The 26166-nt window shown below is 41.2% G+C and overlaps 1 protein-coding gene and 2 pseudogenes across 16 annotated transcripts in view; 1 reads left to right on the top strand and 2 right to left on the bottom strand.

Moving 5' to 3' along the window:
* The window catches only part of PDE7A (phosphodiesterase 7A), a 106602-nt gene that overhangs the window by 35390 nt on the left and 45046 nt on the right, over positions 1-26166 (bottom strand). For 12 of the 15 annotated variants that reach the window (XR_015140802.1, XM_086336786.1, XM_086336796.1 and 9 more), the window contains 2 exons: positions 9562-9622; positions 5184-5267 (listed from right to left, as the gene is read on the bottom strand). Coding sequence is in view for 6 of the 15 variants with exons in the window: in XM_086336786.1 (XP_086192912.1) it covers positions 5184-5267; positions 9562-9622 (145 nt within the window). In the remaining 9 variants the exon portion in view is untranslated. Of the gene's footprint in view, positions 1-5183; positions 5268-9561; positions 9623-20578; positions 20853-26166 lie in introns of those variants that run through there. The other 3 variants (XM_086336788.1, XM_086336794.1, XM_086336797.1) reach the window with 2 other exon arrangements.
* On the bottom strand, positions 108-4221 carry LOC147359428 (cytochrome b-c1 complex subunit Rieske, mitochondrial pseudogene; annotated as a pseudogene). The gene is made up of 2 exons (XR_015141352.1): positions 4180-4221; positions 108-3755 (listed from the first exon to the last, which is right to left on the bottom strand). The product of XR_015141352.1 is annotated as a cytochrome b-c1 complex subunit Rieske, mitochondrial pseudogene (transcript).
* Positions 25634-25813, top strand: LOC147359427 (large ribosomal subunit protein eL39 pseudogene; annotated as a pseudogene).

Here is a 26166-nt window from a genome sequence, read left to right as displayed (position 1 = left end):
TGAGTATAAACCCCTGATTCTTAATAAATGCATAATTTAATTACCATACTTTTAAAGCTTTTTGTTTGGAGATCACAAAAAGTTACAAAGCCAAACAGTACAAGGAATACTTTGTATCACATACCTCTTTATTCAGATTTGCCGTTGTTAACGTTTTATTTCACCTGCTTTACCATTTTGTACTACGTGTGTACGTGTGTGTGTGTGTGTGTGTGTGTGTGCGCGCGCGCACGTGTGCATGTGCATTGTGTGGTATGTGACCTGATTCTATTTTGAATATCTGAGTGTAGGTTTTAAACATTTTGGTGTTTACCCTCAAATACTTCAGTGAGTAACACCACAACCTAATTAATACATGCTCCTATTATAAATAAGACCAACATGAATGTCTTCCCACCTCCATTCACATGTGTATAATATTATTCCCTTTGCACACATTTCTAGTGTTGAAATCAAAGAGGAAAAAACATGTTTAAATTTCCTGATGCATAGTTTGTAATAATGTGAGCTTCTATCACTGGCACCTCAGTGGCTCATTTGCTTAACTTGCTACATCTGATAGGAATTTGTCTTAAGAGTGAGGCTGAAGACTGCTTCTGTATTTGATGTATTTCCATGTTCAGCTAATTTTCTTCTTCTGCCTCCTTATACCCTTTTAGCGGAGAAGGCAATGGCACCCCACTCCAGTACTCTTGCCTGGAAAATCCCACAGATGGAGGAGCCTGTTAGGCTGCAATCCATGGGGTCGCTAAGAGTCGGACATGACTGAGCGACTTCACTTTCACTTTTCACTTTCATGCATTGGAGAAGGAAATGGCAGCCCACTCCAGTGTTCTTGCCTGGAGAATCCCAGGGACGGGGGAGCCTGGTGGGCTGCCGTCTATGGGGTCGCACAGAGTCGGACACGACTGAAGTGACTTAGCATAGCATAGCATACCCTTTTAGAAAGATTCAAAGTCAGAACTCACTGCATGATAATGCTCATGGCAAATCCTATTGTGAAAATCCATTTACAGGCCTCACGAAAGCAAAAATGATGATTTATGACAAAGGATAATCCAAACCACAGAAACTTAAGGCAGATTATGTGATATCTATGTAATAAAATTATTATTGAGGTTCCACTTGTTAACTTGGAGCCTGTAATTGTTCCCTGAAAGGCTAAATAGCTAGAGGAGAATGCACCTTGATATGGTAAACCCAAACACTGTTTCTTATGTACTAAGAAATCTTTTTAAGATCACACTTCACAAAATACGCCAGATTAAAATTTTTTCTTTTCAGAATTCTGAGTGGTGTAATAAATAGAGCCTACTATACCAGCAGGAAAGAATGACTCACTTTTCTCCATCTTAAAAACCCCTCCAAATTAAATGATCATCTTGGCTTAGAGAGACACTCCTGTTTTGCAATAACTACAGGATCAGTTTCACAGTGACAATTTTCAACTGTGGCCCAGAGTCTAGGACATTTGTCACGATGGGGTCGGGAAGAGAATCCGCAATCCTCGGAAGCTGTGTGGACTCCTCTGAGATGCCAAACCACAGAGGTGCACATCAGGAGGTCAGCGTGCATGCCCAGGTCCCCAAACCCGAGGAGCCTCCTCAAGTCTGGGACTGCCTCACATTGCCTCTGACCACTTCTAGTCACTAGGTTTCATGTTTCACCCAATCTGGGCATCTTTATCTTTGAGAAGGAGTATTTATTTCATCCATTTACCTTTATTGCCATCACTGATATCTTTGGTCATATTTTTGTCTTTAGATTTTATATTCTTTGCTCCTGGTTTCATAGTGACTTAGAAGATAAACATCCTATTTTAATTCCATGAAAGATTATTTCCAACAATGTGACCATTTCTAACTTTCCTCTCCCACCAAAAAGCCCCATTATGTCTATTTAAGATTTCCAACATCTTTTAATAATTATAATATTCAAATCCTCCATTTCCCTAAATTTAGTTAAAGACAAGGGGTAGCCTAGGGACTCACAATGCAACTGCATTTTTCTTTAGGTCAATATGTGGACTTCACCATTTTACTGATATTCTTACTCAGAGCCAATTTTTGAAATATTACAATATTTACAAAGAATTTTATCTAAACGTTTCAATGGGTATATGTTCACATGAACCAAAATTCAAAAGGGTGTACAACAAAAATTTTCTTTCTCATATCCTCAAGCCACCCTCCTGGAGGCAACCAATGTTACCAAGTTCTAATGTATTGTTACAAAGAACAAGTACTCTTCCTTTCCCAAAAAAAACAGCTAAGCTTGGAGTATTCTTTTATGCTATTCATATTCTTTTTACTAATATTTGTTTCCAAAGATTTTTTATAGATATTTACACAGAGTATTATATGTGCCTCTTGAATACTGTATTTGCTCTACACAGAAATAAGTCTGAATGATTCCTTTTTTTAATCTGAAAGAATTTAAAGAGCTGTGAAACTAATTGTTGTTTAGTCCCTAAGTTGTGTCCAACTCTTTGTGACCACATGGACTGTAGCCCACCAGGCTCCTCTGTCCATGGAATTCTCCAGGCAAGAATACTGGAGTGGGTTCTCAGTTCCTTCTCCAGGGGATCTTCCTGACCCAGGGATCTAATCTGTGTCTCCTGCACTGGCAGGAGGATTCTTTACCGTCTGAGCCACCAGGGAAGCCAATAATCAGTCTTGATCCTGAATAATTTGCTGTAAAACCTCAGGACGTCATGTTTTTATGAGCATAACAATGTTTAATGGTGGCTTTTTTAGGTGAATGCTTGAAAGTATTCAACATTAAATTCAATTTACATGTTTGCAAACACATTATTAGCAATCCTTAAATATTTCAACTCAACTAATTCAAAGCACAGAAGGCTTGTTCTCAAGTAACTCTTCTGAGGTGACGTGAAGACTGAAAGAAGCCTGTAACTCGAGTCCAGGTCTCCAACCAACAATCACCATATCACCATTGGTGAACTCATATGAGGGAACTTCAAGGTTGAGAGGTGCAGGCCCCTTCCTGATCCCGCCAGACGCATCATAGTGTGATCCATGGCAAGGGCAGTAATAATCACCAAAATCTCCTGTATTTGCAACGGGTACACAACCAAGATGCATGCAAACACCTATCAAGATAACCCACTCAGGTTTCTTTACTCGTTCTAAGTCATGCTGTGGGTCCCTCAACTGGGACACTTCAACAGCAGCTTCCTGGTCAATTTCCTTCTTGGTTCGATGGCGCACGAACAGGGCTTTGCCTCTCCATTTGAAAGCCATGTTCTTCCCCTCTGGAATATCGGATAACTTGATTTCAATTTTCGACATGGCCAACACATCGGCAGAAGCACGCATGCTGGAAACAAACTGAGAGACGACATTCTTGGCAGCATATGCGACACCCACAGTAGCTGTTGCAGTCACCAAATAGGAAAAACCTTTCCGAGCCTCACTGCTCTCTTTTGAAGACTTTGTACTATCTAACACTTCAGGGCGACGATAGTCAGAGAAGTCAGGCACTTTGATGTCTGTATGGGAATAACGAACAGAAGCAGGGACACTGAGGCCCACGGAAGCGACCAAAGGCCAGCCCGCGGCCTGGCCTCTGAGCGACTCCCGGCACAGGACGGAGCGCTTCAAGTCCAGCACAGGCGACTCCGAGGTGGCGGGCACCACGGCCTGTACCAGGGGCCACAGCACACCCGCCACCCCATGGGATGTGGCCAATAGGACGGGCGCAAATGGGCCCGAGCAGGCGGCGACCGATAGGAACTAGAAGAGAAATTCAAAATACTTACTCTATAGTTTCATTAAAAAGTAACATTATAGGATTTCTGGTTTCTAGAACTGCATAGAAGAAGCTGAGAACTTGCCATTCTGTCCTAACAACACACAAGAAGCTGAACAGACTGAAAACTTAACAACTCCTCCAGGATCCGCTGAAGAGGTGGGGACACCAGGCGACTCACTGCCCCAAGGTTGGAGAGACAGGCGAACAGAGACTTACTGGCGCAGAGACTCACAAACAGAAACCTCCTTGAGAGTCAGTGCTGGGGCAGAGGAACCTGAACACAGTTGGTGAGCTTCTGGAGGGTTCCCTGAGAAAGAAAAAGCTTCAGGGAAATCTAGGCATGGGCTGAGTACAGGATGAAGCTTGTGAGATTTACCTCCAGGAGCCTGACCAGGTTAATCCCACAGTAAACTTCTGGCAAAACTCACAGAGGAAGAATTGGCCCATCTGAAAAGGCTTATATCTGTTAATACTAAAGAATCTGAATCATTAATCAGGAACCTTCCAAAACAGAAAACACGAGGCCTAGATGGGTTTCACTGGTGAATTATTTAAGGAAAAATTTATACCAATTCTTTACAATCCCTTTCAGAGTCTAGAAGCAGAGGCAACACTTCCTAACTCACTCTAAAGAGACATCATATATAAAAAAGAAAACTACAGACCATTATCTCTCATGCACATAAATGCAAAGATTCTCAAAACAATCACAGATCACCTTAATCTAATCATTGACTGAGATACTTTAAGGCTGGGATTTATTTCTAACACACAGCTCTTGGAATTTCTAACTTAAGCATAGAGAGTTTACAAGGACAATCCCCCAGCCCCGGTGAGCTATAAACATCTGTTTTTGTTTTTCTAGCTTCGGGTGTCCAACAAAAAGCTCTGCTCAGCTTCTCATTCACTTTCCCAGCATCAGCAGATGCCACTAAGGGGAAAAGTCAGCTGAAATGCCAGGCTCATCCCTGCCTCGATGGTACTCTCACACACTCAAATACATAGTCTTTTATATTTTGTCCAGTTTTCTTAATGTTTTTAATTGGAGTGTTACTACAAATGATCTATCCAATGTTACCAAAAGTGGAACTCCTCCAAAAACAAACTGTTTTGAAAATGCAGCTTTTAAAAAGAAAAGAATGTACCAAAGTAATTTCACATTTAAATTAGAAAGAAGAAAAACTATTATCAGCTTTCATATTTTTATAATTTCCAACTCTACTTGCCTCTAAACATTTATGAACATTATTAGGAATAAAGTGTCATTTATCATGACCTAATGTTTTGAAAACATTTTGAACATGTTTTTTCGTGTATTCCTTTCTCCCCTCTTGGAAAATTACATCATTTTATGAAGACCCGACGTTTACTGGAAGTCTGAGAGAAATAGTGTATCTGCCAACACTTACCGTGAAAAATACGAAAATCAATATATGGATGAGAACCTCGTCTTTCTGATTCAAATCCTGCTCGACTCCTTACACGTACATCTCCTAAACAGAACCAGGGATAAAACGAAAGTTGAGACGGCTGTTATTCAGGAAGAAGCTCCCACACGCAATAGAGGTCTCAGTGGTATCATACTTATAAGGAATGGCCTACTAACAATATAAATGGGGTAGGTAGTTAAGAGCTGATTTATTTGAAGGGGTTTACAAATTTTCAGCACTGAGTTGTAAGGCTAGATGAACAGTTTACTTTTTTTTTTTTTAACCTCCCCTACAGTAATTATAATCTCTATTTTAGAGTCACCTTCTGAAAGATGACTCAAGTATATGATAATCCAAACTCATATCTTATTACTCCCATGGAGTTAAAAAAATCCTGAGCAGGAAACTTAAAAAAGCCACAGTGAGAAGCAAATATTTACCAAGTGTCTACTCTGCCTAGCACTATACTATAGGCTATATGGGATATAAAGAAATAGAAAATATATTACCTATTCTTGAGCAGCTTACATTTTTTGAAAGGTATAGAAAATTAAAACATTAAATATTTCGCCTGAGACGTTTAATTTGATCAACCTCTTTTCTCACTGAGAATGGATATAGTCAAGGTCTTCGGTTGTAAACTTTGTTGCTGATAAGCTCAGTATGTGACTCTTGTATCCATGTGACTCTTGGACCCACAGCAACATAACCACCGCAGTCTTGTGCCAGGTACTCTTTCTGCGCTTTGAAGACATCCTTTTATTTAATTCTCCAACCAACTCTGAGAGACAGGAATCTTTTTCTTTTTAATATTTATTTATTTGGCTGCAATAGGTCTCAGTTGCAGCCTGTGGGATCTATTAATAATTCCCTGACCAGGGATCAAACCCCCTACACTGGGGATACAGAGTCTTAGCCACTGGACCAGCAGGCAAGTCCCAAGAGACAGGAATCTTAACCCCCATTTTCAGATCCAGTAACTGAGATTTCTAGATGTTAAAGAGCACGCACAGGCCACAAAGCTGGTATAAAGCAGAGTCAAGATTTAAACCTAAGTCTGTGGACTCCAAAGGTAGGAACTTTCCTATTACACTTCCACAGCCTCCAAGTTCATAACCTTTAAGTCTTCAGTGCCTACACCTGCTTACAGTTCCACTTGCCTGGAACGCCTTCCTGCTTATGCTTCATTTCAAGGGGCCTGTCAGCCACTGTGAGTCTACCCTATAATGATTAATCACTTCTCTCATGTGGCAATGCCTTCACTCTGGATCAAATGTTTACTGAGGGCTCGCTGCATATCAGGAAATACAGCAGTGAGCAAAATACACAGAGTCCCTGTCTTCATGAAGTGCGTCCTTTCATGCAGTGAGACCAATAATAAAGCACATCAATAATGTCACTCTATGGAAGACGGTAACAGTAAAATGAAGAAAGGAAAGCAAGGAAAAATCAAAAGGGAGGGAGGTGAGGGTGGCTGATTGGGAAGCTAGTCATGATGCGGTCAGAGACCTCAGTGAAAAGAGAGTATCCGAGCAGGGACCTAAAGGCAAGGAAGCAGTGAGCCTCGTGGCCACCTGGGCAGAGAGGGTTCCAGACGTAAGGAAGAGAAAGCATGAATACCCTGAGAGGGGAGCTTGCTTGGCATGTTCAGAATCAAGCAGAGAGGGCAGCATGGCTGGAGTGAGATGAGTGAAGGGAACTGACAGAAGGTGGGGTCAGAGAAGCAGTTGGGCTAGATCACGCTGGACCTTCATGGGCCATTATAATAGCTTTGTCTGTTACTCTAAGGTAGAAAACTACTGGAAGATTCAGAACAGAGGAGCGAGATGGATTTAACTTAGGTCTGAAAAGGTTTACTGGTTGTATAGACTAGAGAGTCAAGTAGAGACACACAGGTAGACGCAGGGAGGCCAGTTAAGGAATGAGTGCATTCATCAAGGCAACAGCTATGCCCTGCGGAGAAGTGATTATGGGAAGATGCTAGTCAAGGATAATGAAGTTTCGATTATGCACAGTAAGTTCTGGAGATCTTACGTACAACAATGGGACGACAGCTAACAATAAAAAACTGAGTAACTGTGGTTTAGGCTGGGATAATAACAGCATTGGTGTGGCGAAATTCTGGATGTACTTTGAAGGCATCAGTCAAGAGGATTTGCTGATGAAGTAGACATAGACTAAGTGAGAAACAAGTCAAGAATGATGCCGATTAACCTAGAATCTGTCATACAGAGTGAACTATGTCAGAAAGAAAAAAACAAATATTGAATGTTAACGCATATATATGGAATCTAGAAAAATGGTACTGAATGACATAGTCACAGGGCAGCAATAGAGATGCAGACATAGAGAATGGACTTGTGGACACAGTGCGGGAGGAGAGAGTGAAACACACAGAGAGGAGCACTGACGTATCTACACTACCCTGCGGGAAGCAGACAGCTGGGGGGAAGCTGCCGCACAGCACAGGGAGCGCGGCTTGGCTCGGTGACGACCTGGAGGGCTGGGGGTGGGGCTGGGAGGAGGCTCGAGAGGGAGGGGTTATATGTACACTTATGGCTGAATCATGGATTGTACAGCAGAATCCAACACAACACCGTAAAGCAATTATTCTCCAATTAAAAATAAATTTAAAATGAAAAAGTGAATGATGCCAAGGTTCCTGATCTGACAATACAAGATTCAAGTTCCTTTTTCCGAGATGGTGAAAGAATATCAAATGCACGGACTTGGGGAACACAAATATTTAAACAGATATGTTAAATGTGAGGTGCCCATGGCACATCCAAGTGGAGATGTTCTACAGAGTGAAGAAGACAGGAGTCTAACCTATGTTTTAAAAAAAGCAGAATGCGGACATCTCTGCAGAGAGATGGAAATGGTAAAGAAGAAAAGGCTTCACATGCCTGGGGGAAATATGTGCTAGAGTAGAATGGAACTAGGCAGATATGATACATGAGGTAAATTAAGGAGGGGAAAAAAGGGAAGATGACACAAACGGGGCATTGGAGAACACGTGGGCTAATGAGGAGCAGGAGGAATGAGTGAAATGGGGGGGGAAAGCCACCCCAGAAGCAGGTGAAGAATAAGGATGACTCAATGTTGTAGAAATTGAGCAAGGAATTCTGAGCATGAGGAGAACAGTCAAGCCAGAAAAGACAGTAAGAAAAGATGAGTAAAGGTGCCCATTGGACTCTTTTTAAAATAGATTATTTACTGAAAAAATTTTGGCCACTCCATGTAGCATGTGGCATTTTAGCTCCTGGACCAGGGATTGAACTTACATCCCCCCTGCACTGGCAATTTTAAGATGCATCCTGATGATTCTTAACGGAATCTTAACCACTATACCGCCAGGGAAGTCCCTGGACTCTTAATAGTACATTTTTAATATTATGAACTAAAGTACAAGGTATCAAGGACTGCGTGGATGAAGGGAAAAAATCTGGCAAAGAGAGGGAGCGAGAAAGAAAACTATACACACACACACACATCAAATTCATTTACCCTCTGGACTTGAGTAATACATTAAAGATTTAAGAACAGAGACTAGGAGAAGACACATGGCCTTCTCACCAGCCAAGTGAGAACAAACACATCCAGTGACAGGACTTGAGATCAGGTATTTTTCGTCCTGATCTCGTCTTTTTTCATGTTACCGTGGACATCTGTTTAATACTCAGCAACTCTGCAAATCTAAGACTTTTCATGAAGAATCATCAGGATGCATCTTAAAAATTGTGTACTGGTAACAGAGTCTCAGTTATAAAGCTAGAGATTTCTTAATTACCCATAACTCTTAAGATGCCCCTCTTTTTCATATCACATTAATTTTGGTTTCTAGATTCAACTTCAAAGTTACAGACATTTATGCTGCAACAGTGATGAAAAGCTTCCTAATGAAAAATATCTCAGTCCTGAATAACAATAGATAACAAAATTAACTTATACTAGTGCAAACTTGATTTTTTGATTTGTGGTGCTAGAGAAGACTCTTGAGAGTCCTTTGGACAGAAAGGACATCAAACCAGTCAATCCTAAAGGAAATCAATCCTGAATTAATATTTACTGGAAGGACTGATGCTGAACCTGAGGCTCCAATACTCTGGCCACCTTATGCAAAGAGCCGACTCACTGGAAAAGACCCTGATGCTGGGAGAGACTGAAGGCAGGAGAAGTGGGTGGGCGACAGAGGATGAGAGGGTTGGATAGCGTCACTGACTCAATGCACATGAATTTGAGAAACTCCAGGAGACAGTGAAGGACAGGGAAGCCTGCCATGCTGCAGTTCATAGGGTCGCAGAGTTGGACACAACTTAGCCACTGGATAACAAAATGCAAAATAAAGAATTCTTACCTAGCATACGAATGTACAGTGCAGTCTGATCCGAGCTGTCATAGGAGATAGCTCCACGCCTCTAGAAGAAAAAACACACATATTTTAATGCAGACAATTTAGTATGTGATATCGAGTTCAACATATATGTATTTGTTATTTTCTGTGATGCACTGTGCAAGAGAAGTTGGGATACACAAAATGAAATTAAATATGGCATTTGCCAGTCCTGCTGACACCTTTGTCTCAGACTTTCAGCGTCCAGAACGTCTCAATAAATTCTGACCTTGCCTCCCCACTCTTGAGTTTCTGTTGTTTAAGCCACCCCTCAGTGGCATATGTTAGAGTAGTCCAAGCAGACTAACAAATGTAGGTAAACCAGGGTAGGTAGTTTCAATCCTCTGTGTTCAGGCCAAAAGTGGACAAAGAGTTTCATTTTTCAAGGTATATATTTTCTTTTTGGTTTGTTCCCAATTTTGGCCCACTGTTTACAGTGTCTATTGCATATCTATTCATTGGATTTCATTCTCATGTTAGTAAGACATGAAAGCCACTCAGTCGTGTCTGACTTTTTGCAATCCCATGGACTATACAGTCCGTGGAATTTTCCAGGCCAGGATACTGGAGTGGGTAGCTTTTCCCTTCTCCAGGGGATTCTCCCAACTCAGGGATGGAAACCAGGTCTCCTGCATTGCAGGTGGATTCTTTTCCAGCTGAGCCAAAAGCGAAGCCCAAGAATACTGGAGTGGGTAGCCTATCCCTTCTCTAGCAGATCTTCCCAATCCAGGAATCAAACTGGGGTCTGCCGCATTGCAGGTGGATTCTTTACCAACTGAGCTATCAGGGAAGCCCATTAGTAAGATATACTCACAAGTAATATGTTTCAAAAATCTCTCAGTGAAGTATTCGCTTATCTTAATGCTTATTTTGTGTAAGTGTATATCTGACTTGCATTTGTTGGGTACCGAATACATGTTCCTGGAATGCGAAGTCAAGTGAGCCTTAGGAAGCATCACTACGAACAAAGCTTGGAGGTGATGGAATTCCAGTTGAGCTATTTCAAATCCTAAAAGATGATGCCGTGAAAGTGCTGCACTCAATATGCCAGCACATTTGGAAAACTCAGCAGTGGCCACAGGACTGGAAAAGGTCAATTTTCATTCCAATCTCAAAGAAAGGCAATGCCAAAGAATGCTCAAACTACCACACAATTGCACTCATCTCACACACTAGTAGAGTAATGCTCAAAATTCTCCAAGCCAGGCTTCAACAGTACGTGAACCATGAACTTCCAGATGTTCCAGCTGGTTTTAGAAAAGGCAGAGGAACCAGAGATCAAATTGCCAACATCCACTGGATCATCAAAAAAGCAAGAGAGTTCCAGAAAAACATCTACTTCTGCTTTACTGACTATGCCAATGCCTTTGACTGTGTGGACCACAACAAACTCTGGAAAATTCTGAAAGAGATGGGAATACCAGAACACCTGACCTGCCTCTTGAGAAATTTGTACGCAGGTCAGAAAGCAACAGTTAGAACTGGACATGGAACAACAGACTGGTCCCAAATAGGGAAAGGAGTATATCAAGGCTGTATACTGTCACCCTGCTTATTTAACTTATATGCAGAGTACATCATGAGAAACGCTGGGCTGGGTGAAGCACAAGCTGGAATCAAGACTGCCGGGAGAAAGATCAATAACCTCAGATATGCAGATGACACCACCCTTATGGCAGAAAGAGAAGAACTAAAGAGCCTCTTGATGAAACTGAAAGAGGAGAGTGAAAAAGCTGGCTTAAAACTCAACATTCAGAAAACTAAGATAATGACATCTGGTCCCATCACTTCTCGGCAAATAGATGGGGAGATAGTGGAAACAGTGGCTGACTTTATTTTGGGGGGCTCCAAAATCACTGCAGATGGTGACTGCAGCCATGAAATTAAAAGACGCTTGCTCCTTGGAAGGAAGTTATGACCAACCTAGACAGCATACTAAAAAGCAGAGACATTACTTTGCCAACAAAGGTCCGTCTAGTCAAAGCTATGGTTTTTCCAGTAGTCATGTATGGGTTTGAGAGTTGGACTATAAGGAAAGGTGAGCACTAAAGAATTGATGCTTTTGAACTGTGGTGTTGGAGAAGACTCTTGAGGGTCCCTTAGACTGCAAGGAGATCCAACCAGTCCATCCTAAAGGAAATCAGTCCTGAATATTCACTGGAAGGATTGATGCTGAAGCTTAAACTCCAATACTCTGGCCACCAGATGCAAAGAACTGACTAATTTCAAAAGACCCTGATGCTGGGAAAGATTGAAGGCGGGAGGAGAAGGGAACAACAGAGGATGAGATGGCTGGATGGCATCACTGACTCAGTGGACGTGAGTTTGGGTGGACTCCAGGAGTTGGCAGTGGATAGGGAGGCCTGGTGAGCTGCAGTCCATGGGGTGGCAAAGAGTCAGTCATGACTGAGTGACTGAACTGAACTGAAATACATGTTCAACTTTATTTTCCATTAAAAAAAATACGGCATTTGCTCTTGAAATCTATAGTTGTGACACAAATACAATGTGATTAAGCATTACCATCAAAGTGGATAGGCAGATGGAAATTTAATGTCAAGAGATCATACAAGCCCACCTGAGGACAGAGCTTCTGCAGAGGTAGCCAGAACTGACAGAGAGACATGGTTCAATGACCTCACTATTCTCTTCAATTAAACAAGAATGAATAAGAAAATGAGAATCATCAGACATCATCCCTTTAGCTAGAGATCAATGAAACAATATGAAAAACCAAATGGCCCAGAAGCTAGCAAGACATAAGAGAATTTAAAAAGTTAATGAGTGTACTCAAAGAAATCTGAGAAGACGCTGCATCTATTACACCAAAAAAATGGAGTGCCATTGAAAGAGCACAGATTTAAAAATACATTTTGAGCTTAAAAATAAACCGATATAAAAAGCAACATTATTCCTAACAGCCCCCGAGTGGAAACAATCCAAATATCCACCAACTGATGAACGTATAAACAAACTGTGGTACAGCCATACAATATATCATTCGGTGTTACTCAGCTACAGAAATGACTAAAGTTCTGATGCATGCTACATCACAGATGAACCTTGAAAACAATGTCGAGTGAAAGGAGCTCGTCATGAGGGACCGCAGAGCCTATGGCTGCATTTACGTGAAATATCCCAAATAGGCAAATCCACAGAATTAGAAATAGACTGGTGGCTGCCAAGAGTTGGGAGCGGTGATGGGAAATGGAAGTGAATGCTAATGGGTACAGAGCTTCAATCTGCAATGATGAGAACGTTCTCAAAGTAACCATGCTATGCTATACTAAGTCACTTCAGTCGTGTCCGACTCTGTGCGACGCCATAGACAGCAGCCCACCAGGCTCCCCCACCCCTGGGATTCTCCAGGCAAGAATACTGGAGTGGGCTGCCATTTCCTTCTCCAATGCATGAAAGTGAAAAGTGAAAGTGAAGTCACTCAGTCGTGTCCAACTCCTAGCGACCCCATGGACTGCAGCCTACCAGGCTCCTCCGTCCATGGGATTTTCCAGGCAAGAGTACTGGAGTGGGGTGCCAACCATGGTAATGACTAAACAACTCTGTGAATACACTGAAAATCATGGAAATGGGAATTGTATACTTTAAATGGGTGAATTGGATGGTATGTGAATTATACATCAATAAAGTTATTATAAAAACAGCCAGTATTGCAAATATTTTAAATATAATTACAAAAAGGAAAAAAAAAAACAAACCTTTGTAAGCGCTAAAACACCCTCAGCAAGTTCTGCCAACTCCACTTCCACGCCGTCTCCCTTCCTCAAGCTCCTTGTTCTGTCTCAGACAACAGCATTTCTCACCTGGGCTCCTTGATGGGCAGCTGCCTGGCTTTCCTGCTACATCCCTCGACCTTCAGACCCTTCACACACAAGAAGCAAGAGTGAACTTGCTTCCAGCTACTGCTCAAAGTCCTCTAATGGCCCCCAAATACTTGGAATGGAGTCCACAGATCAAGCTCTCCATGACCTGCCAACCCCTCAGTTCTACCACAACTCTCTCTTTACCAGAGAGACCCAGCCACCCTGGCCTGCCTGCATCCCCCCAAGCACACCAAACACACAGCTGTGCTACATGCTGTTCTGTACAGGACCACGGCAGCACCATTTCCTTCCTCTCTCTCAGGTTCCAGATGAAACATCATCTCTTCAGAGAGCCATCCCCATCCCCATCTACCAAACCTATGGTCACCTGAGAGAACCTCACTACTCCTGAAGGTAGAGGTCCTCCTAACCTTCACCCGCCGTGCAGCACTTGGAAGTGAATGAACCTATTCTCGTTTACTTGTTCCAAAACAAAAGCACCACAAGAGCTAGAACCCTGTCTGACTTATTCACCGCTGTCTCCTTGGCCTCTAAAACTACTATTATTTAGTAGAGGCTAAATAAATACCTGGTAAATCGATGACTGAGTGCATTTATTGTAAATAAGTTAGTGAATAATTTTTTACAGATTAAGTTGATGAATAAATTTGATGAGCAAATTGATGAATAACAACTGAGATGAAGACAAATTAAACATCTAGAAGATAAAAGTAACCAAGCCTCCTACTAGAATCTAATCTCTGTGGGGGCAGGGACTTGTATCCCCGGATATAGAATAAACCCCAACATTTAGAATAGTGCCTAGCACACTGAAAGTAATCAATAATATTAGCTGAATAAACAGGCAAGCAAATTCTTAATAGAGAATCTAGAATCAAATCCAATAATATCCAGTAATTTTATTTATGCTAAAGGATTTAAAAATCTGTGGGGAAAATATTAATTATCTAATTTGCTATTTGGAAAAACATAAAGCTGTATTATTTCCTTTCTATCTACTCCAAAATAAATTACAGATGGAACAAAAATGTTAATGTAAAAAAAAAAGCATGAAAGTATTAGAGGAAAACATGACTGTATTTTAAAAAATTTGAAATAACAAGGACCTATAATGAATCACTTTGCTGTACATCTGAAATAAACACAACACTGTAAATAACTATACGTCAATAAAATTTTTTTTAGTTTAAATAATGACATTAAAAAATCTTAAATAGGGAAGACCTAGTTGTTCTATAAAGTCCAGAAGTCATGAAAAATAAATCAATTTGGCCACAAAAAGTTAAATTATGCATGGCAAAATATATCATAAATAGGCAAAAGACAAACCCCAAATCACGAAAATTAAGTTGAAGAGTTATGACAAAGGGCTAATTTTTCCCTGCTAATCTAAAAATAAAAGGGGAAAAAAAAAGGCCCACAAATCAGTTAGCAAATAATGAATAACAGTGTATAAACACAGGTAGGACATAAATATACTACTCAAGGAAGAGAAATAATAAACACAAGAAAAGATGCTTGACTTCAATAATGAAAGAAATACATGTTAAGGAAATGAGATGGTATTTTTACATATTAGATTAATGATATTCTGTCCTCACTAAACTGGCATGAAATTTACAGCTCTTTAACATATACCTAAAAATCTCAAGGAAAAATAACCATGCTTTTTACTATTATTATAAAGAAATTTTATTGCATTTAAAACCCTCATGGATTTAGCAAGCAACGTATTTGTCACTCAGCAGTGTCTGACTTCTTGCGACCCCATAGACACACCGGGCTCCTCTGTCCACGGGATACTCCAGGCAAGAATAGTGGAGTGGGATTGTCATCCCTACTCCAGGAGATCTTCTCAACCCAGGTATCGAACCCAGCTCTCCTGCATTGCAGGCAGATTCTTTATCATCTGATCCAAGGAAACAGCTCCCCAAATCATTGTTTTTATCCCCTTAATGCATGCGTGCTCAGTTGCTTCAGCTGTGTCCGACTTTTCTCCACCCCATGGACTGTAGCCTGCCAGGTTCCTCTGTCCACAGAATTCTCCAGGCAATACTGGCATGGGTTGCCATGCCCTTCTCCGGGGGATGTTCCCAACCCAGGGATCAAACCAGCGTCTCTTATGACTCCTGCATTGGCAGGTGGGTTCTTTACCACTAGCGCCACTGGGAAGCCCTACTATTTAAGAGAAAAACATCAATTAAAGTCATGTATGATTTAATGAAGATGTAAACAAACAAGCAAAAACCTCCAACAGTTCATGAAATATAAAAGGAACACAAGTTATAAGCAAAAATAAAATTTTAATTTTCGACACTGGCTGCCTCCAAGGAGGCTGAAGGACACAAAGGTAGGAGGAGAAACTACCAATGAATATCTTTTGAATTTTGTAGCCTGTGGGCTTCTCAGGTGACTCAGTGGTAAAGAATTCACCTGCCAATGCAGGAGATCCGGGTTTGATTCCTGGTTGGGAAGACCTCCGACCTCCTGGAGAAGGAAATGGCAACCCAACTCGTGTTCTTGCCTGGGAAATCCCCTGGACAAAGGAGCCTGGCAGGCTACAGTTCATGGGGTCTCAAAGAGATATGACTGAGCATGTTTGCACATAATTATTATATATTCACAGAATAAATCAAATAAAAAATACAGTAAGAATCTACTACAAAGAAACCTACAAAGAAGTGGAAGATCTCAAATTCTAAGGGACTAAATCATACAGAACACATCCCTGGCAGCATCACGCTTAATAAAGTTAAAGTGTCTTCCACCAACAGAAGACCCTAAGCCTCCTGCAGTGTCTCATCATAAACTACTTATTCGGGAGCAAACAGTCACTGTAGTCACTTGGTATTAAAAGGTACAACTCACAGCTGCTGTTCACATCCCCACCCCAAGATATTTAGCTTATCAGATTTCAAGCCTCCCCTTAATACCACCATAAGAGAGGAAAATCTAGTAGTACGAAGAGCACATAGGTGGAAATAAGTATTCCTACCGGCCAAATCAGATTCATGAAACCACAGGTATGATTGTGTAACAGCCTGTCATGGTCAGTACCTATCAACCCACTTGTATCCAATAAAACTTGAGTAAACAGCTTGTTAAAACAAATTGTAACCTGTTATCTCTAACAGTCCTCTTCAGGAAACCCAGTTGCCTTTTTTTTTTTTTTAAGTGTAGGGAGGGGTATTTACTAAAAGAGCCACTAATTAGAGAGGTAAAATCTCATCACTCTAAGGACTTTGAAAGACTAATACCAGCTGTTAAAACAGTGTAAGCAAAAAACTGACTTGTTTAGTGGCTAAGTCGTGTCCAACTCTTTTGTGTCCCCATGGACTGTAGGCCACCAGGCTCCTCTGTCTAGGGGATTTCCCAGGCAAGCATACTGGAGTGGGTTGCTATTTCCTTCTTCAGAAAAACTGGGTAATGAACATAATCTAGATTATAACTATGACATACTAAACTTATTTTAAGGTATTCACTTTAGACTTATTTATAGAGGCACCAGTTTAGATATTAAAACGGTAGAGTCTTAGTTAATCATTTCTAAAACTTGGCAAAAAGGGTAGAACTTAATTTTAAATATATTTTAACAAATTACTTAAGGATGTCCAAAGTATTCATTTAATTTGATTTATTACTAATTTAAGTAAGTCTGGTCTGTAAATACTTAAAATTCTACCCTAAACCACAAGACATAACTCTTATGAAATAAATCTAAATGAGACAAAAGGAAATTTTTTTAAGAATGGACTTAAAAATGTGAACCATCAATGAATACATTCTGACTGACAATTTACTCATTTACTTGCCTCACAAATGAAGCTTAAAATGAATATCAAATTTGTTTCACTAAGCAATCCAGGAACTCCTTTTGGAAAAATGCACTATAAATTATTAATTATAAAAATGTGATTTCCATGTTAAGTGTTATTTTAAAAAATAATTATAGGAACCTCCCTGGCCATCCAGTGGTTAAGACTCCCAGCTTTCACTGCAGGGGGCATGGCTTTGATCTCTGGGGGGTGGGGGGCGGGGGGTGGGGGGGTGGGAGGGAACTAAGATCCCACCCCACACGCCACGCAACACGGTCAAAATAAATAAATAAAAATAAATAATAAAAAAAAGACCTACATTTACTGAAGGCCCAATTAAAAAAAATTATAATTATGTGTGCTTTATACACCCAGACTGCTGCTCAGGCTTAACATATACCTTTTTAAAAGATTATCATTTTACAAGCCATATAGTTGTAAAATTCTATTTTTAATAAAGATAGTAAAACAAATTGAACCAAAATCCCAAGTCACGCTGTCAGTCATAAAACACTGTGAGCTATCATCCACATTCCCACTCACCTCACCAGTGAATGGAAATAACTGAGACGCTCCTACTCGTGACTTTTCTAATTTAGCCATCCTGGGAACAGCTTGTAAAGCAAACTAGTATAGGTCAAAACACGGGCGCGGCCGAGCTAATCAGAAACTGACAGCAGCAGCACAAACAAGTTAAACAGTAAGGTTCCAAAGAATCTACAGCCACAAAAGCAGGAGTTCTGAGTGCCCGACTAAGACACTTGCCTTGAATCAGGGTGAACTGCTCTTCCATAAAAGATCTGACTTAGAAGGTAGATGATAAAAGGCGTAAAAGTTGTTCCCAATATTAGTTAAGGTGTAACTTTTAAAGACAGACATGTTGTGTTGTGTGCTTTTTTTTGGCGGGGGGGTGGGGAGGAGGGGAATGCTGCGAGCCTTGTGGGACCTTAGTTCCCTGACCAGGGATTGAACCCAGGGCCCCAGCAGTGACAGTGAGAAGTCCTAACCACTGAACTTCCAGCGAATTCCCAAGGACAATGTGTTTTAAAGGGACTTTCCAGGTGGCTCAGTGGTAGAGAATTGGCCTGACAATGCAGGAGACGTGTGTTCGATCCCTGAGTTGGGAAGATCCCCTGGAGAAAGGAATGGCAACCCACCCCAGTATTCTTGCCTGGAGAATCCCATGGACAGAAGAGCCTGGTGGGCTACAGTTCATGAGGTTGCAAAGAGCTGGACACAACTGAGGGGCTGAGCACAAGCACGAAAGATTATTTTAAGTGCTATGGTTTTTATCTTGTTCAACTTTCCCACTCAAGTAACCTATTGTGCAAAAGCGTGTGTATTTCCCTTTCGTGGTAAAGTAATGATACATTAACTCTTTGCTGCGCTCCTACTCTGTGCCAGTAAACGCTCCAGGTGCCTTCAGACAAAATCTCTCTTTACTGAACAAGACCTCTAGAGGTAGGTTTTATACCCTCCGTCATTAGACGCTCTGTCACAGGGCCTAAACAGAGTAGCATTGAATACATTTCTGGGTCACATTACAAAAAATGGTAACACAGTACAAAAGATGAAGAAGCCCAAAGTTCTGAAAGCTTTCTCTGATACAGTAAAGTGAGCTTTTTCAGAGTGTTTTCATCTTACATCTGGATGGGAAGAGCCGACTCATTAGAAAAGACCCTGATGATGGGAAAGACTGAGGAAAGGAGAATCGGGTGACAGACGATGAGACGAGATGGTTGGATGGCATCACTGACTCAATGGACATGAATCTGAGCAAACTCTGGGGGCTGGTGAAGGACAGGGAAGCCTGGCGTGCTGAGTTCCATGGCGTTGCAAAGAGTTGGACACAACTTAGCGACCAAACAATAGCAATTTATCTTACATAAGCCAGAAAAGCGTTCCTATCTGAGTGCCTATCCAAGACTTGCATCCATCCATTGAACACTAGCCTCCAGTTCTTCTTCGCTATATACCTTTAAAAGTCACACATTGAAAATAACAGCAGTCTGTTGCTTAAAAACTTTAAAAAATTTTTGATTGTTATAACAAAGTAAAAAGTGTCTAAAAAAATCTACAATTCAACTAATCCATTAACTTGACCTTCATTCAGTAACTTGGCAAGCTAATCCTCTAAAAACAATGAGTAAATTGGTGTCTGTGTGACAAAATTAATTTACAAAAGACAAAGATTAAAAAAAATCGAGCCTATTGTTTTTCTTTGAGATTTCTTCAATCATGTTCAGTAAGGAAATACGACTGCTTCAAGAAAGACACAACTATGCCTAAAACAGTATGCTTAAACGTGAAAACACTACCTTATCCGGGATCAAAACCTCGCTTGAAAAAGACGTTTAACTTTACAGAAGTTTTTGTGTTGCTTACTAGCAAATGGTATTGGTCTTAAACATTTTAAGTTTATGTTTACACTTTTCAGTTTTCTTAATAAAGGAAGAAAAAAAGCTGCATGGTGGGTTAAAGATATAATCATTTTTACACAAGTACAGACAAAAGAATTTTACATAGTACAATCTTAAGTATTTCCTACTTTACACTCTCAATCAGATACCAAATGAGTAGCAGTCTATCAAGCATTTCTTAAGCCTGGTCTTTGGAATCCAAATTAAAGATCAACAGATACATAATACAATAATCTTACTTTTTTCACTATAATTAAGGCATATATTTCAGTAGCAACAAGACCTTAAGTGAGAACGGGCTAGAAAGTGGTATTTAGTTTTTTTAAAAAGTTTACAATTGCTTAGAAATCCCCAGTAATTATACTTCGTATTTATAAGTTACATAAATTTGGTAACTCCAGAAGAGAATGTTTAAAATATGTACACCAAAAGCCCAAACTGTTCAATAATTTCATAACCTTAGAAGCTGAACTTAAGCATAAAAACTCGATTTTTAATGGCAATGAAGACCTCAGTCTGTTTGTCAGCCCAGTGGCACTCTAGTTTTTGGATAACTTCATCTTGATCACCCTGGCACAGTAAATAGACATGACATTAACTAGTTAAAAAAAAAAAAAAAAAAGACAGACTTCTTTAAAGGCATGATCCTGAGCAAAGTTACTTCGATACCAAGCAATGATCTGTAAAAAGCCCTTCAGGAGGAATAGGTGGGAGAAAAATGAAAATGACAGATAGTAACATGGTAATAACATGACAATGACAGCTGACAGGTAAAACCGCAGAGCTCTTGTAAGCAGAAACAAAAACTGGAGCAAAAGGAGAAGGAACTCCACTAACCAGTCCATTCCTACCAATGTATAAACGAAAGATTCATGTCACCATCCTAAAAATAAAGATGGCCTACCTTAGAGGCGACCCACTTGATGAGAACCAAGGCCAGACACCAGATCAGTGTAATTCCCATTGGGTCTAGCTAAAGTCCTGCTGCATAACCTCCCTCCGCGCCCAGCGAGCAAAGAGCAAGGGAGACTCGTCAGACCTGACAATAACCAGCTGTCCCGAAGCAGAAGAGAGGGGAATGCCCGCCCTGAACCTCACACAGCTGCCTTCAAACAAGGGTCACGTGACTCTGAGAACGCGCTGCCAGCCGGCCTTCCTACCGGCGCGTGGTTACTGCCAGCGCCCAGGGCTGGGGTGGGAGAGTCAGTGACCGGGGAAGAGGAGGGGAAAAACCTTCGTGACGGCAGATCTAACAGTCCCACACAATGTAGGCAAACGAGGTCTCTGGCGGCCCCAAGCTCGTCCACAGCCGACCTAACAGTCCCACACAATATAGGCTAACGAGGTCTCTGGCTGGCCCCAAGCTCGTCCACAACCTTAACATCGGCACTTCTTTCAAATAACTTTCCCCCAAATGTCTGGCAGCACTAAAAAAGTGCTCATTTCTTCCATAAAGACCAGCTCCACAGGTAGAATTGTCCTGGTGTTTAAAAACATTAATGCATTTTATTCTACATTTTCAACTTTTAGTATTGAATGTGTCCAACTTTTTCTTTCCTTTGGAGCTAGGATTACTTTATGAACGTTAGGGGTTTTGATAGACAATGTTGTGCTATATAAACATTACAATTCATGCATTCTGGATTTATTGACAAAGGCCAGCCTATCTAGGTGTTTTCAAGCAATTATAAGTACATTACTTCCAAGCCCTAGCTGTGACCCAGTGTCTATGATAATACCTGTGCTCCACGTCTCACTCTTCCCTCAGCTGTGAGTTGGGGGCTCAGTGACAGCAAAGTGGGCCTCTGTCCATCTCTGTGATCTCTCACAGCAGCCAGCATGACAGGAAAAGCCTTTCATGAAACTTTCATGCAAGTAGTTCTTAAGCAGCAATCAGGGACCAGGCCCTTGGTGAGATGCAGGGGTATTCAAGTGGAAACAGACACTGGCTCCTGCCCTCCTGAGGCTTTCAGTTTAATCAGAATCTACACGAATCAAAGACTGTAAATAAGCACAACGCTGCAACTGAAACAAGTGCAGTGGGGCTGCGGCGGGAATTGCCAACGATGCTTGGGTCTGACATGGTTAGGAAGTGAGGAGCTTCTTCCCAGGGGCCCTGAAATATCCCCGAGCTGAACTGAAGGGGCAAGAACGCGAAGAGGACGGGAAGATGATCTGTGTGGACGTGACAATGCATGACAAAACCAAGCAGAAGATTCGGGAAGAAGAGTAGATGAGGCTGGAAAGCAGGTCATGGGATGGCCAGAGGGGAGATTCTTTTGTCTTCATCCTAAAAGCTAATCCCAACCTGCTGGACACTTCGGAGGTTTTGGTCAAGTGCAACTCGGTGGGATAAGGCTAGGTGGGCACTCAGGAGACCACAGCAGAGGGGATCACAGCTCTGGCTGGGGCCGGGGAAGGGGAGAGAGGTAGACAGGCTGGGAAACACTCAAGACAGGACTGCTTCAGGGACCACGGCTCACAGTGAGACAGAGTCATCTGCCTGGTGATGGGACCCACATGATGGTTCTAAAATATCTGAAAATAGCCCCAGTAGTTCAAATACCAGTGCTGTTTTCATTATCCAATCCTCAATACAAAGAGGGCATTAAAAAAAAAAAAAGTTAATTCTCAACCTGTTAAAACAAGGCATAAATTCAAATTACAGGTCCAAATCAAAATTTTTCTAAATTTAAGCTATACATGAAACACGGCCATGTATTTCTCACTACACCTTATATATATCTCTTCTTTCTTCTGAACAAGCTGTGATGCTAATCCTTGCACACACGGAGACAACTTTTTTAGTCTGTCATGAAACTAGGTGCGACATGAGACTGTCAGGGTCTCAGGTTACTCTTTGGGCAGTAAGGTTCCAGCCAGCAAATTCAAAGGATGCCCAGGACAAGGACAGAGCAGCTGAGTGGAGTCAGCCCTGTTCCCAGGAGAACTGCTGGTAGTCATCATTCATTACCTGCTGGGCTGGCCTGGGCAGCATACACCAAATGAGCCTGCTACCTCCATGCTCAGCCCGGAAACACTTCTTATCCTCACATTGCCCTGCCAATCAGCTGCTCAAAAAGCTGAGTTCTAAGAAGCAAACACGATACTGCTATTTTTGACGCAGTACTTAAACATTTTGATGTATGTCTTATAGGTCAACGGTGAGGTCACCAATCTGCACTTGCGTCTTGTGTACAAGGGAAGGATGGAACAATGGAAGACGAAGATCAGAACTGAGACACAGAGGGGAGAAAAAGGCAGGCAGTTCTAAACTTCTCTCATTGCAAGGAACGTCCGTTAAGATTATTGCACCATCTCCAAACTTACTGGGTCTGGAGTCAAGAGCCTGGGTCTGCTTCCCAGCTGTGCTGGCAAGAATTGAGTGAACCTGGGTAAGTCACCACCTCACTTGCCTCCCTTCACAGGAGTTAAGGGACATCTGTGCAAGACCTTGCTCAGAGCAGGCTTTCAGAAACACTTCAGTTCAGTCGCTCAGTCGTGTCCAACTCTTTGCGACCCCATGAATCGCCGTATGCCAGGCCTCCCTGTCCATCACCAACTCCCAGAGTTCACTCAGACTCACGTCCATCGAGTCAGTGATGCCATCCAGCCATCTCATCCTCTGGCGTCCCCTTCTCCTCCTGCCCCCAATCCCTCCCAGCATCAGAGTCTTTTCCAATGAGTCAACTCTTCACATGAGGTGGCCAAAGGACTGGAGTTTCAGCTTTAGCATCATTCCTTCCAAAGAAATCCCAGGGCTGATCTCCTTCAGAATGGACTGGTTGGATCTCCTTGCAGTCCAAGGGACTTGCAAGAGTCTTCTCCAACACCACAGTTCAAAAGCATCAATTCTTCAGCGCTCAGCCTTCTTCACAGTCCAACTCTCACATCCATACATGACCACTGGAAAAACCATAGCCTTGACCAGACGGATTTTTGTTGGCAAAGTAATGTCTCTGCTTTTCAATATGCTATCTAGGTTGGTCATAACTTTCCTTCCAAGAAGTAAGCGTCTTTTAACTTCATGGCTGCAATCACCATCTGCAGTGATTTTGGAGCCCAGAAAAATAAAGTCTGACACTGTTTCCACTGTTTCCCCACCTATTTCCCATGAAGTGTCAAGTCCAAATTAAATCAGTAAGGCCTAACCATGGTAATGACCTGACCTCTCCAGCTACACCCAATTCTGGGCTTAAAGGAAACCACACGGTCCAGGAGGGAACACGTGTGGTGCCCACCCAGCACTCAGGGACACTTTGCTGAGTCCTGGGAGGGCCAGGGTAATTTTTCACACCAGTCAACAGGCTGGCTCCCTACAATGGTTCCCCAGCATCCCCTTCTTCAATTTCCACTACATATCTGACGCTGAAATACAGAGATAATCAAGACACAATCCTCCCAGGCCAGGAAATTTCCTATTTGAATAGAAATAGCAGGGACTTCCCTGGTGGCCCAGTGTTAAGGTTCTGTGCCTCCTGTGTAGGGGGTGCAGGTTCGATCACCGGTCAGGAAACTAGCATCCCACATGTCTTGCCACATGGTCAAAAAAAATTTCAATAGAAATAGCTACTGTGTTTATGCCTAAAATCATAGCTCCTTCATTGCTGATGACACATGTACATCATTCAAATCTCACAAAAACCTCAGGCAATACAGTTTTTTCTTAGTATACTTACCTTTCTTTAATGGCATGAATCTAATGGCTTTAAAATTTTTTCTTATTTTGAGATATGAAATACTTACTACTAATGTATCTTGACAAATTATAAAGCTTCTCTTAATAAAGAAATTTCAATAAGATGAAATAGAAACAAAAGCTGTTATCAAATTATAATACTCATCTGTGATATATTACTTATTAGAAAATTATCTTAAAAATTAATCTCTCCAAATATAATGTATTATCCCCTAAATAAATAGTTGCCTCTTTTACAATAATAACAAATGTATTCTTTTATATTAACATTTCTCACCTGTCTCAAAGCCTAAGTGAAACATGACAGGGTAACAAAAAAGGGTCACTTGACTATACTAGGAAAATTCATGCACAGGATACAGTTAAGCTCTTGAAAACAGAATTTGATACCATAAGAAAAAAAAAGGTATAAAATTCTTTACCTTTCTGGGGCTTATAAAATATCTGAATAGTCAGGGTATTAAAAGCAAATCTCACTATTTTAGGAGCACAGTCAATGCAAGGAAAAGGTACAACTTCAATCACTGTGTCTTAGAGAAGTAATCCAAGTACAAATTTTACCCCTGGGGCTCTTTGCCACTCACAGGACACCTGTCAATCTTGGCAATAGCCTTTAGCTATCCATACAGAGACTCAGCATGTCCTTCTCTTGACCAAATTAGGCTAACCTCATCTGCATTGACATCAGTGTCTATAATTTTGGAATCATGTTGACAGGAATAGTCTATCCCAGAGTTCTTTATACGAATGTAGTGTCTGTTGAAACCATAACCAAATTTATAGTAGAAAAAATGTGAATGCAATAGTCACAATTTCAAACCTTGCCCTTATCATTTTGAATTCCAGCCAATTTTAATAACAAATAATAAATCAGGGTGAGCTTTTTTTTTTACTGATATTTCTTCTGCTAAAAACCTCGTATTAGAGGTGATTATTTTTTAAACGTTATGAATTTCAAGACCTATGAAACTGATGAAAAATTCAGCCTTGATAAGTAACAAAAACTATTTTAAAACTATGGTGACATGGGACTTTTATCAGTTAAGACCTTTGTTAGTGCTCTGAATTAAGCTATTATATATTTCTGTCGTCTCAGTATTTAATGGCAACAAATACACGATTAGTCCCAGTATGAAGGAAGTAATAAAAACATCCTGACAGTTTACAAACATTCAAGTCTTCCGGTCCAGGAAACTACATCTTATGATAGGAAAAGAACTGAGATTTGCTTATTGAACCATTCTTCAAAATATTTTTAAAATTACGGGAATCCTGCTCCTCACCACATTTTCTCACAAGATTTCCAGGATCAACTGATTCCTGGCCAAAAGACAAAAGTGGAATAGTCCTATTCCCCAATGGATTCGAACGAAAACTGGTACTAAAATCAGGTACAACTCCAAGAGAAGACGCTGCAGGAGAACCAAGTTGGGTCTATAGGAAGCCTCATACAACAGATGGCACATGTATGGAATCTGAGTCAAGGTCAACTGCATCTTACACTGAGAACATTGCTACTACCGTAACAGCTGGATGTGTTTTATTGGGAAAATGTTTTTTCTCTTTGTGTCAGTGTTTCTGCACTAACGCTTTGGCTCAGGAATAAACGTGAGAATTTTTGTTGGAAAAAAAATTATAGAAAAGTAGAAATGGCCACAATTACCAGAAGGAAAAAAAAAAAACCCAATGGTGTGGCTCCTACAACTGTAGAGTTTGGACTTAAGTTGCTAGCATAAAAGACCAGGAGCATGTCACAGACATTGGCCACCTTAATTTCCACAAGGCTGCACAGT

This window comes from Bos grunniens, chromosome 14 (assembly GCF_055505025.1).
Source record: "Bos grunniens cultivar Pamir isolate PY7600 chromosome 14, Bosgru_T2T1.0, whole genome shotgun sequence".
Lineage (NCBI taxonomy): Eukaryota > Metazoa > Chordata > Mammalia > Artiodactyla > Bovidae > Bos > Bos grunniens.
This window is presented reverse-complemented; position numbering and strand designations above follow the sequence as displayed.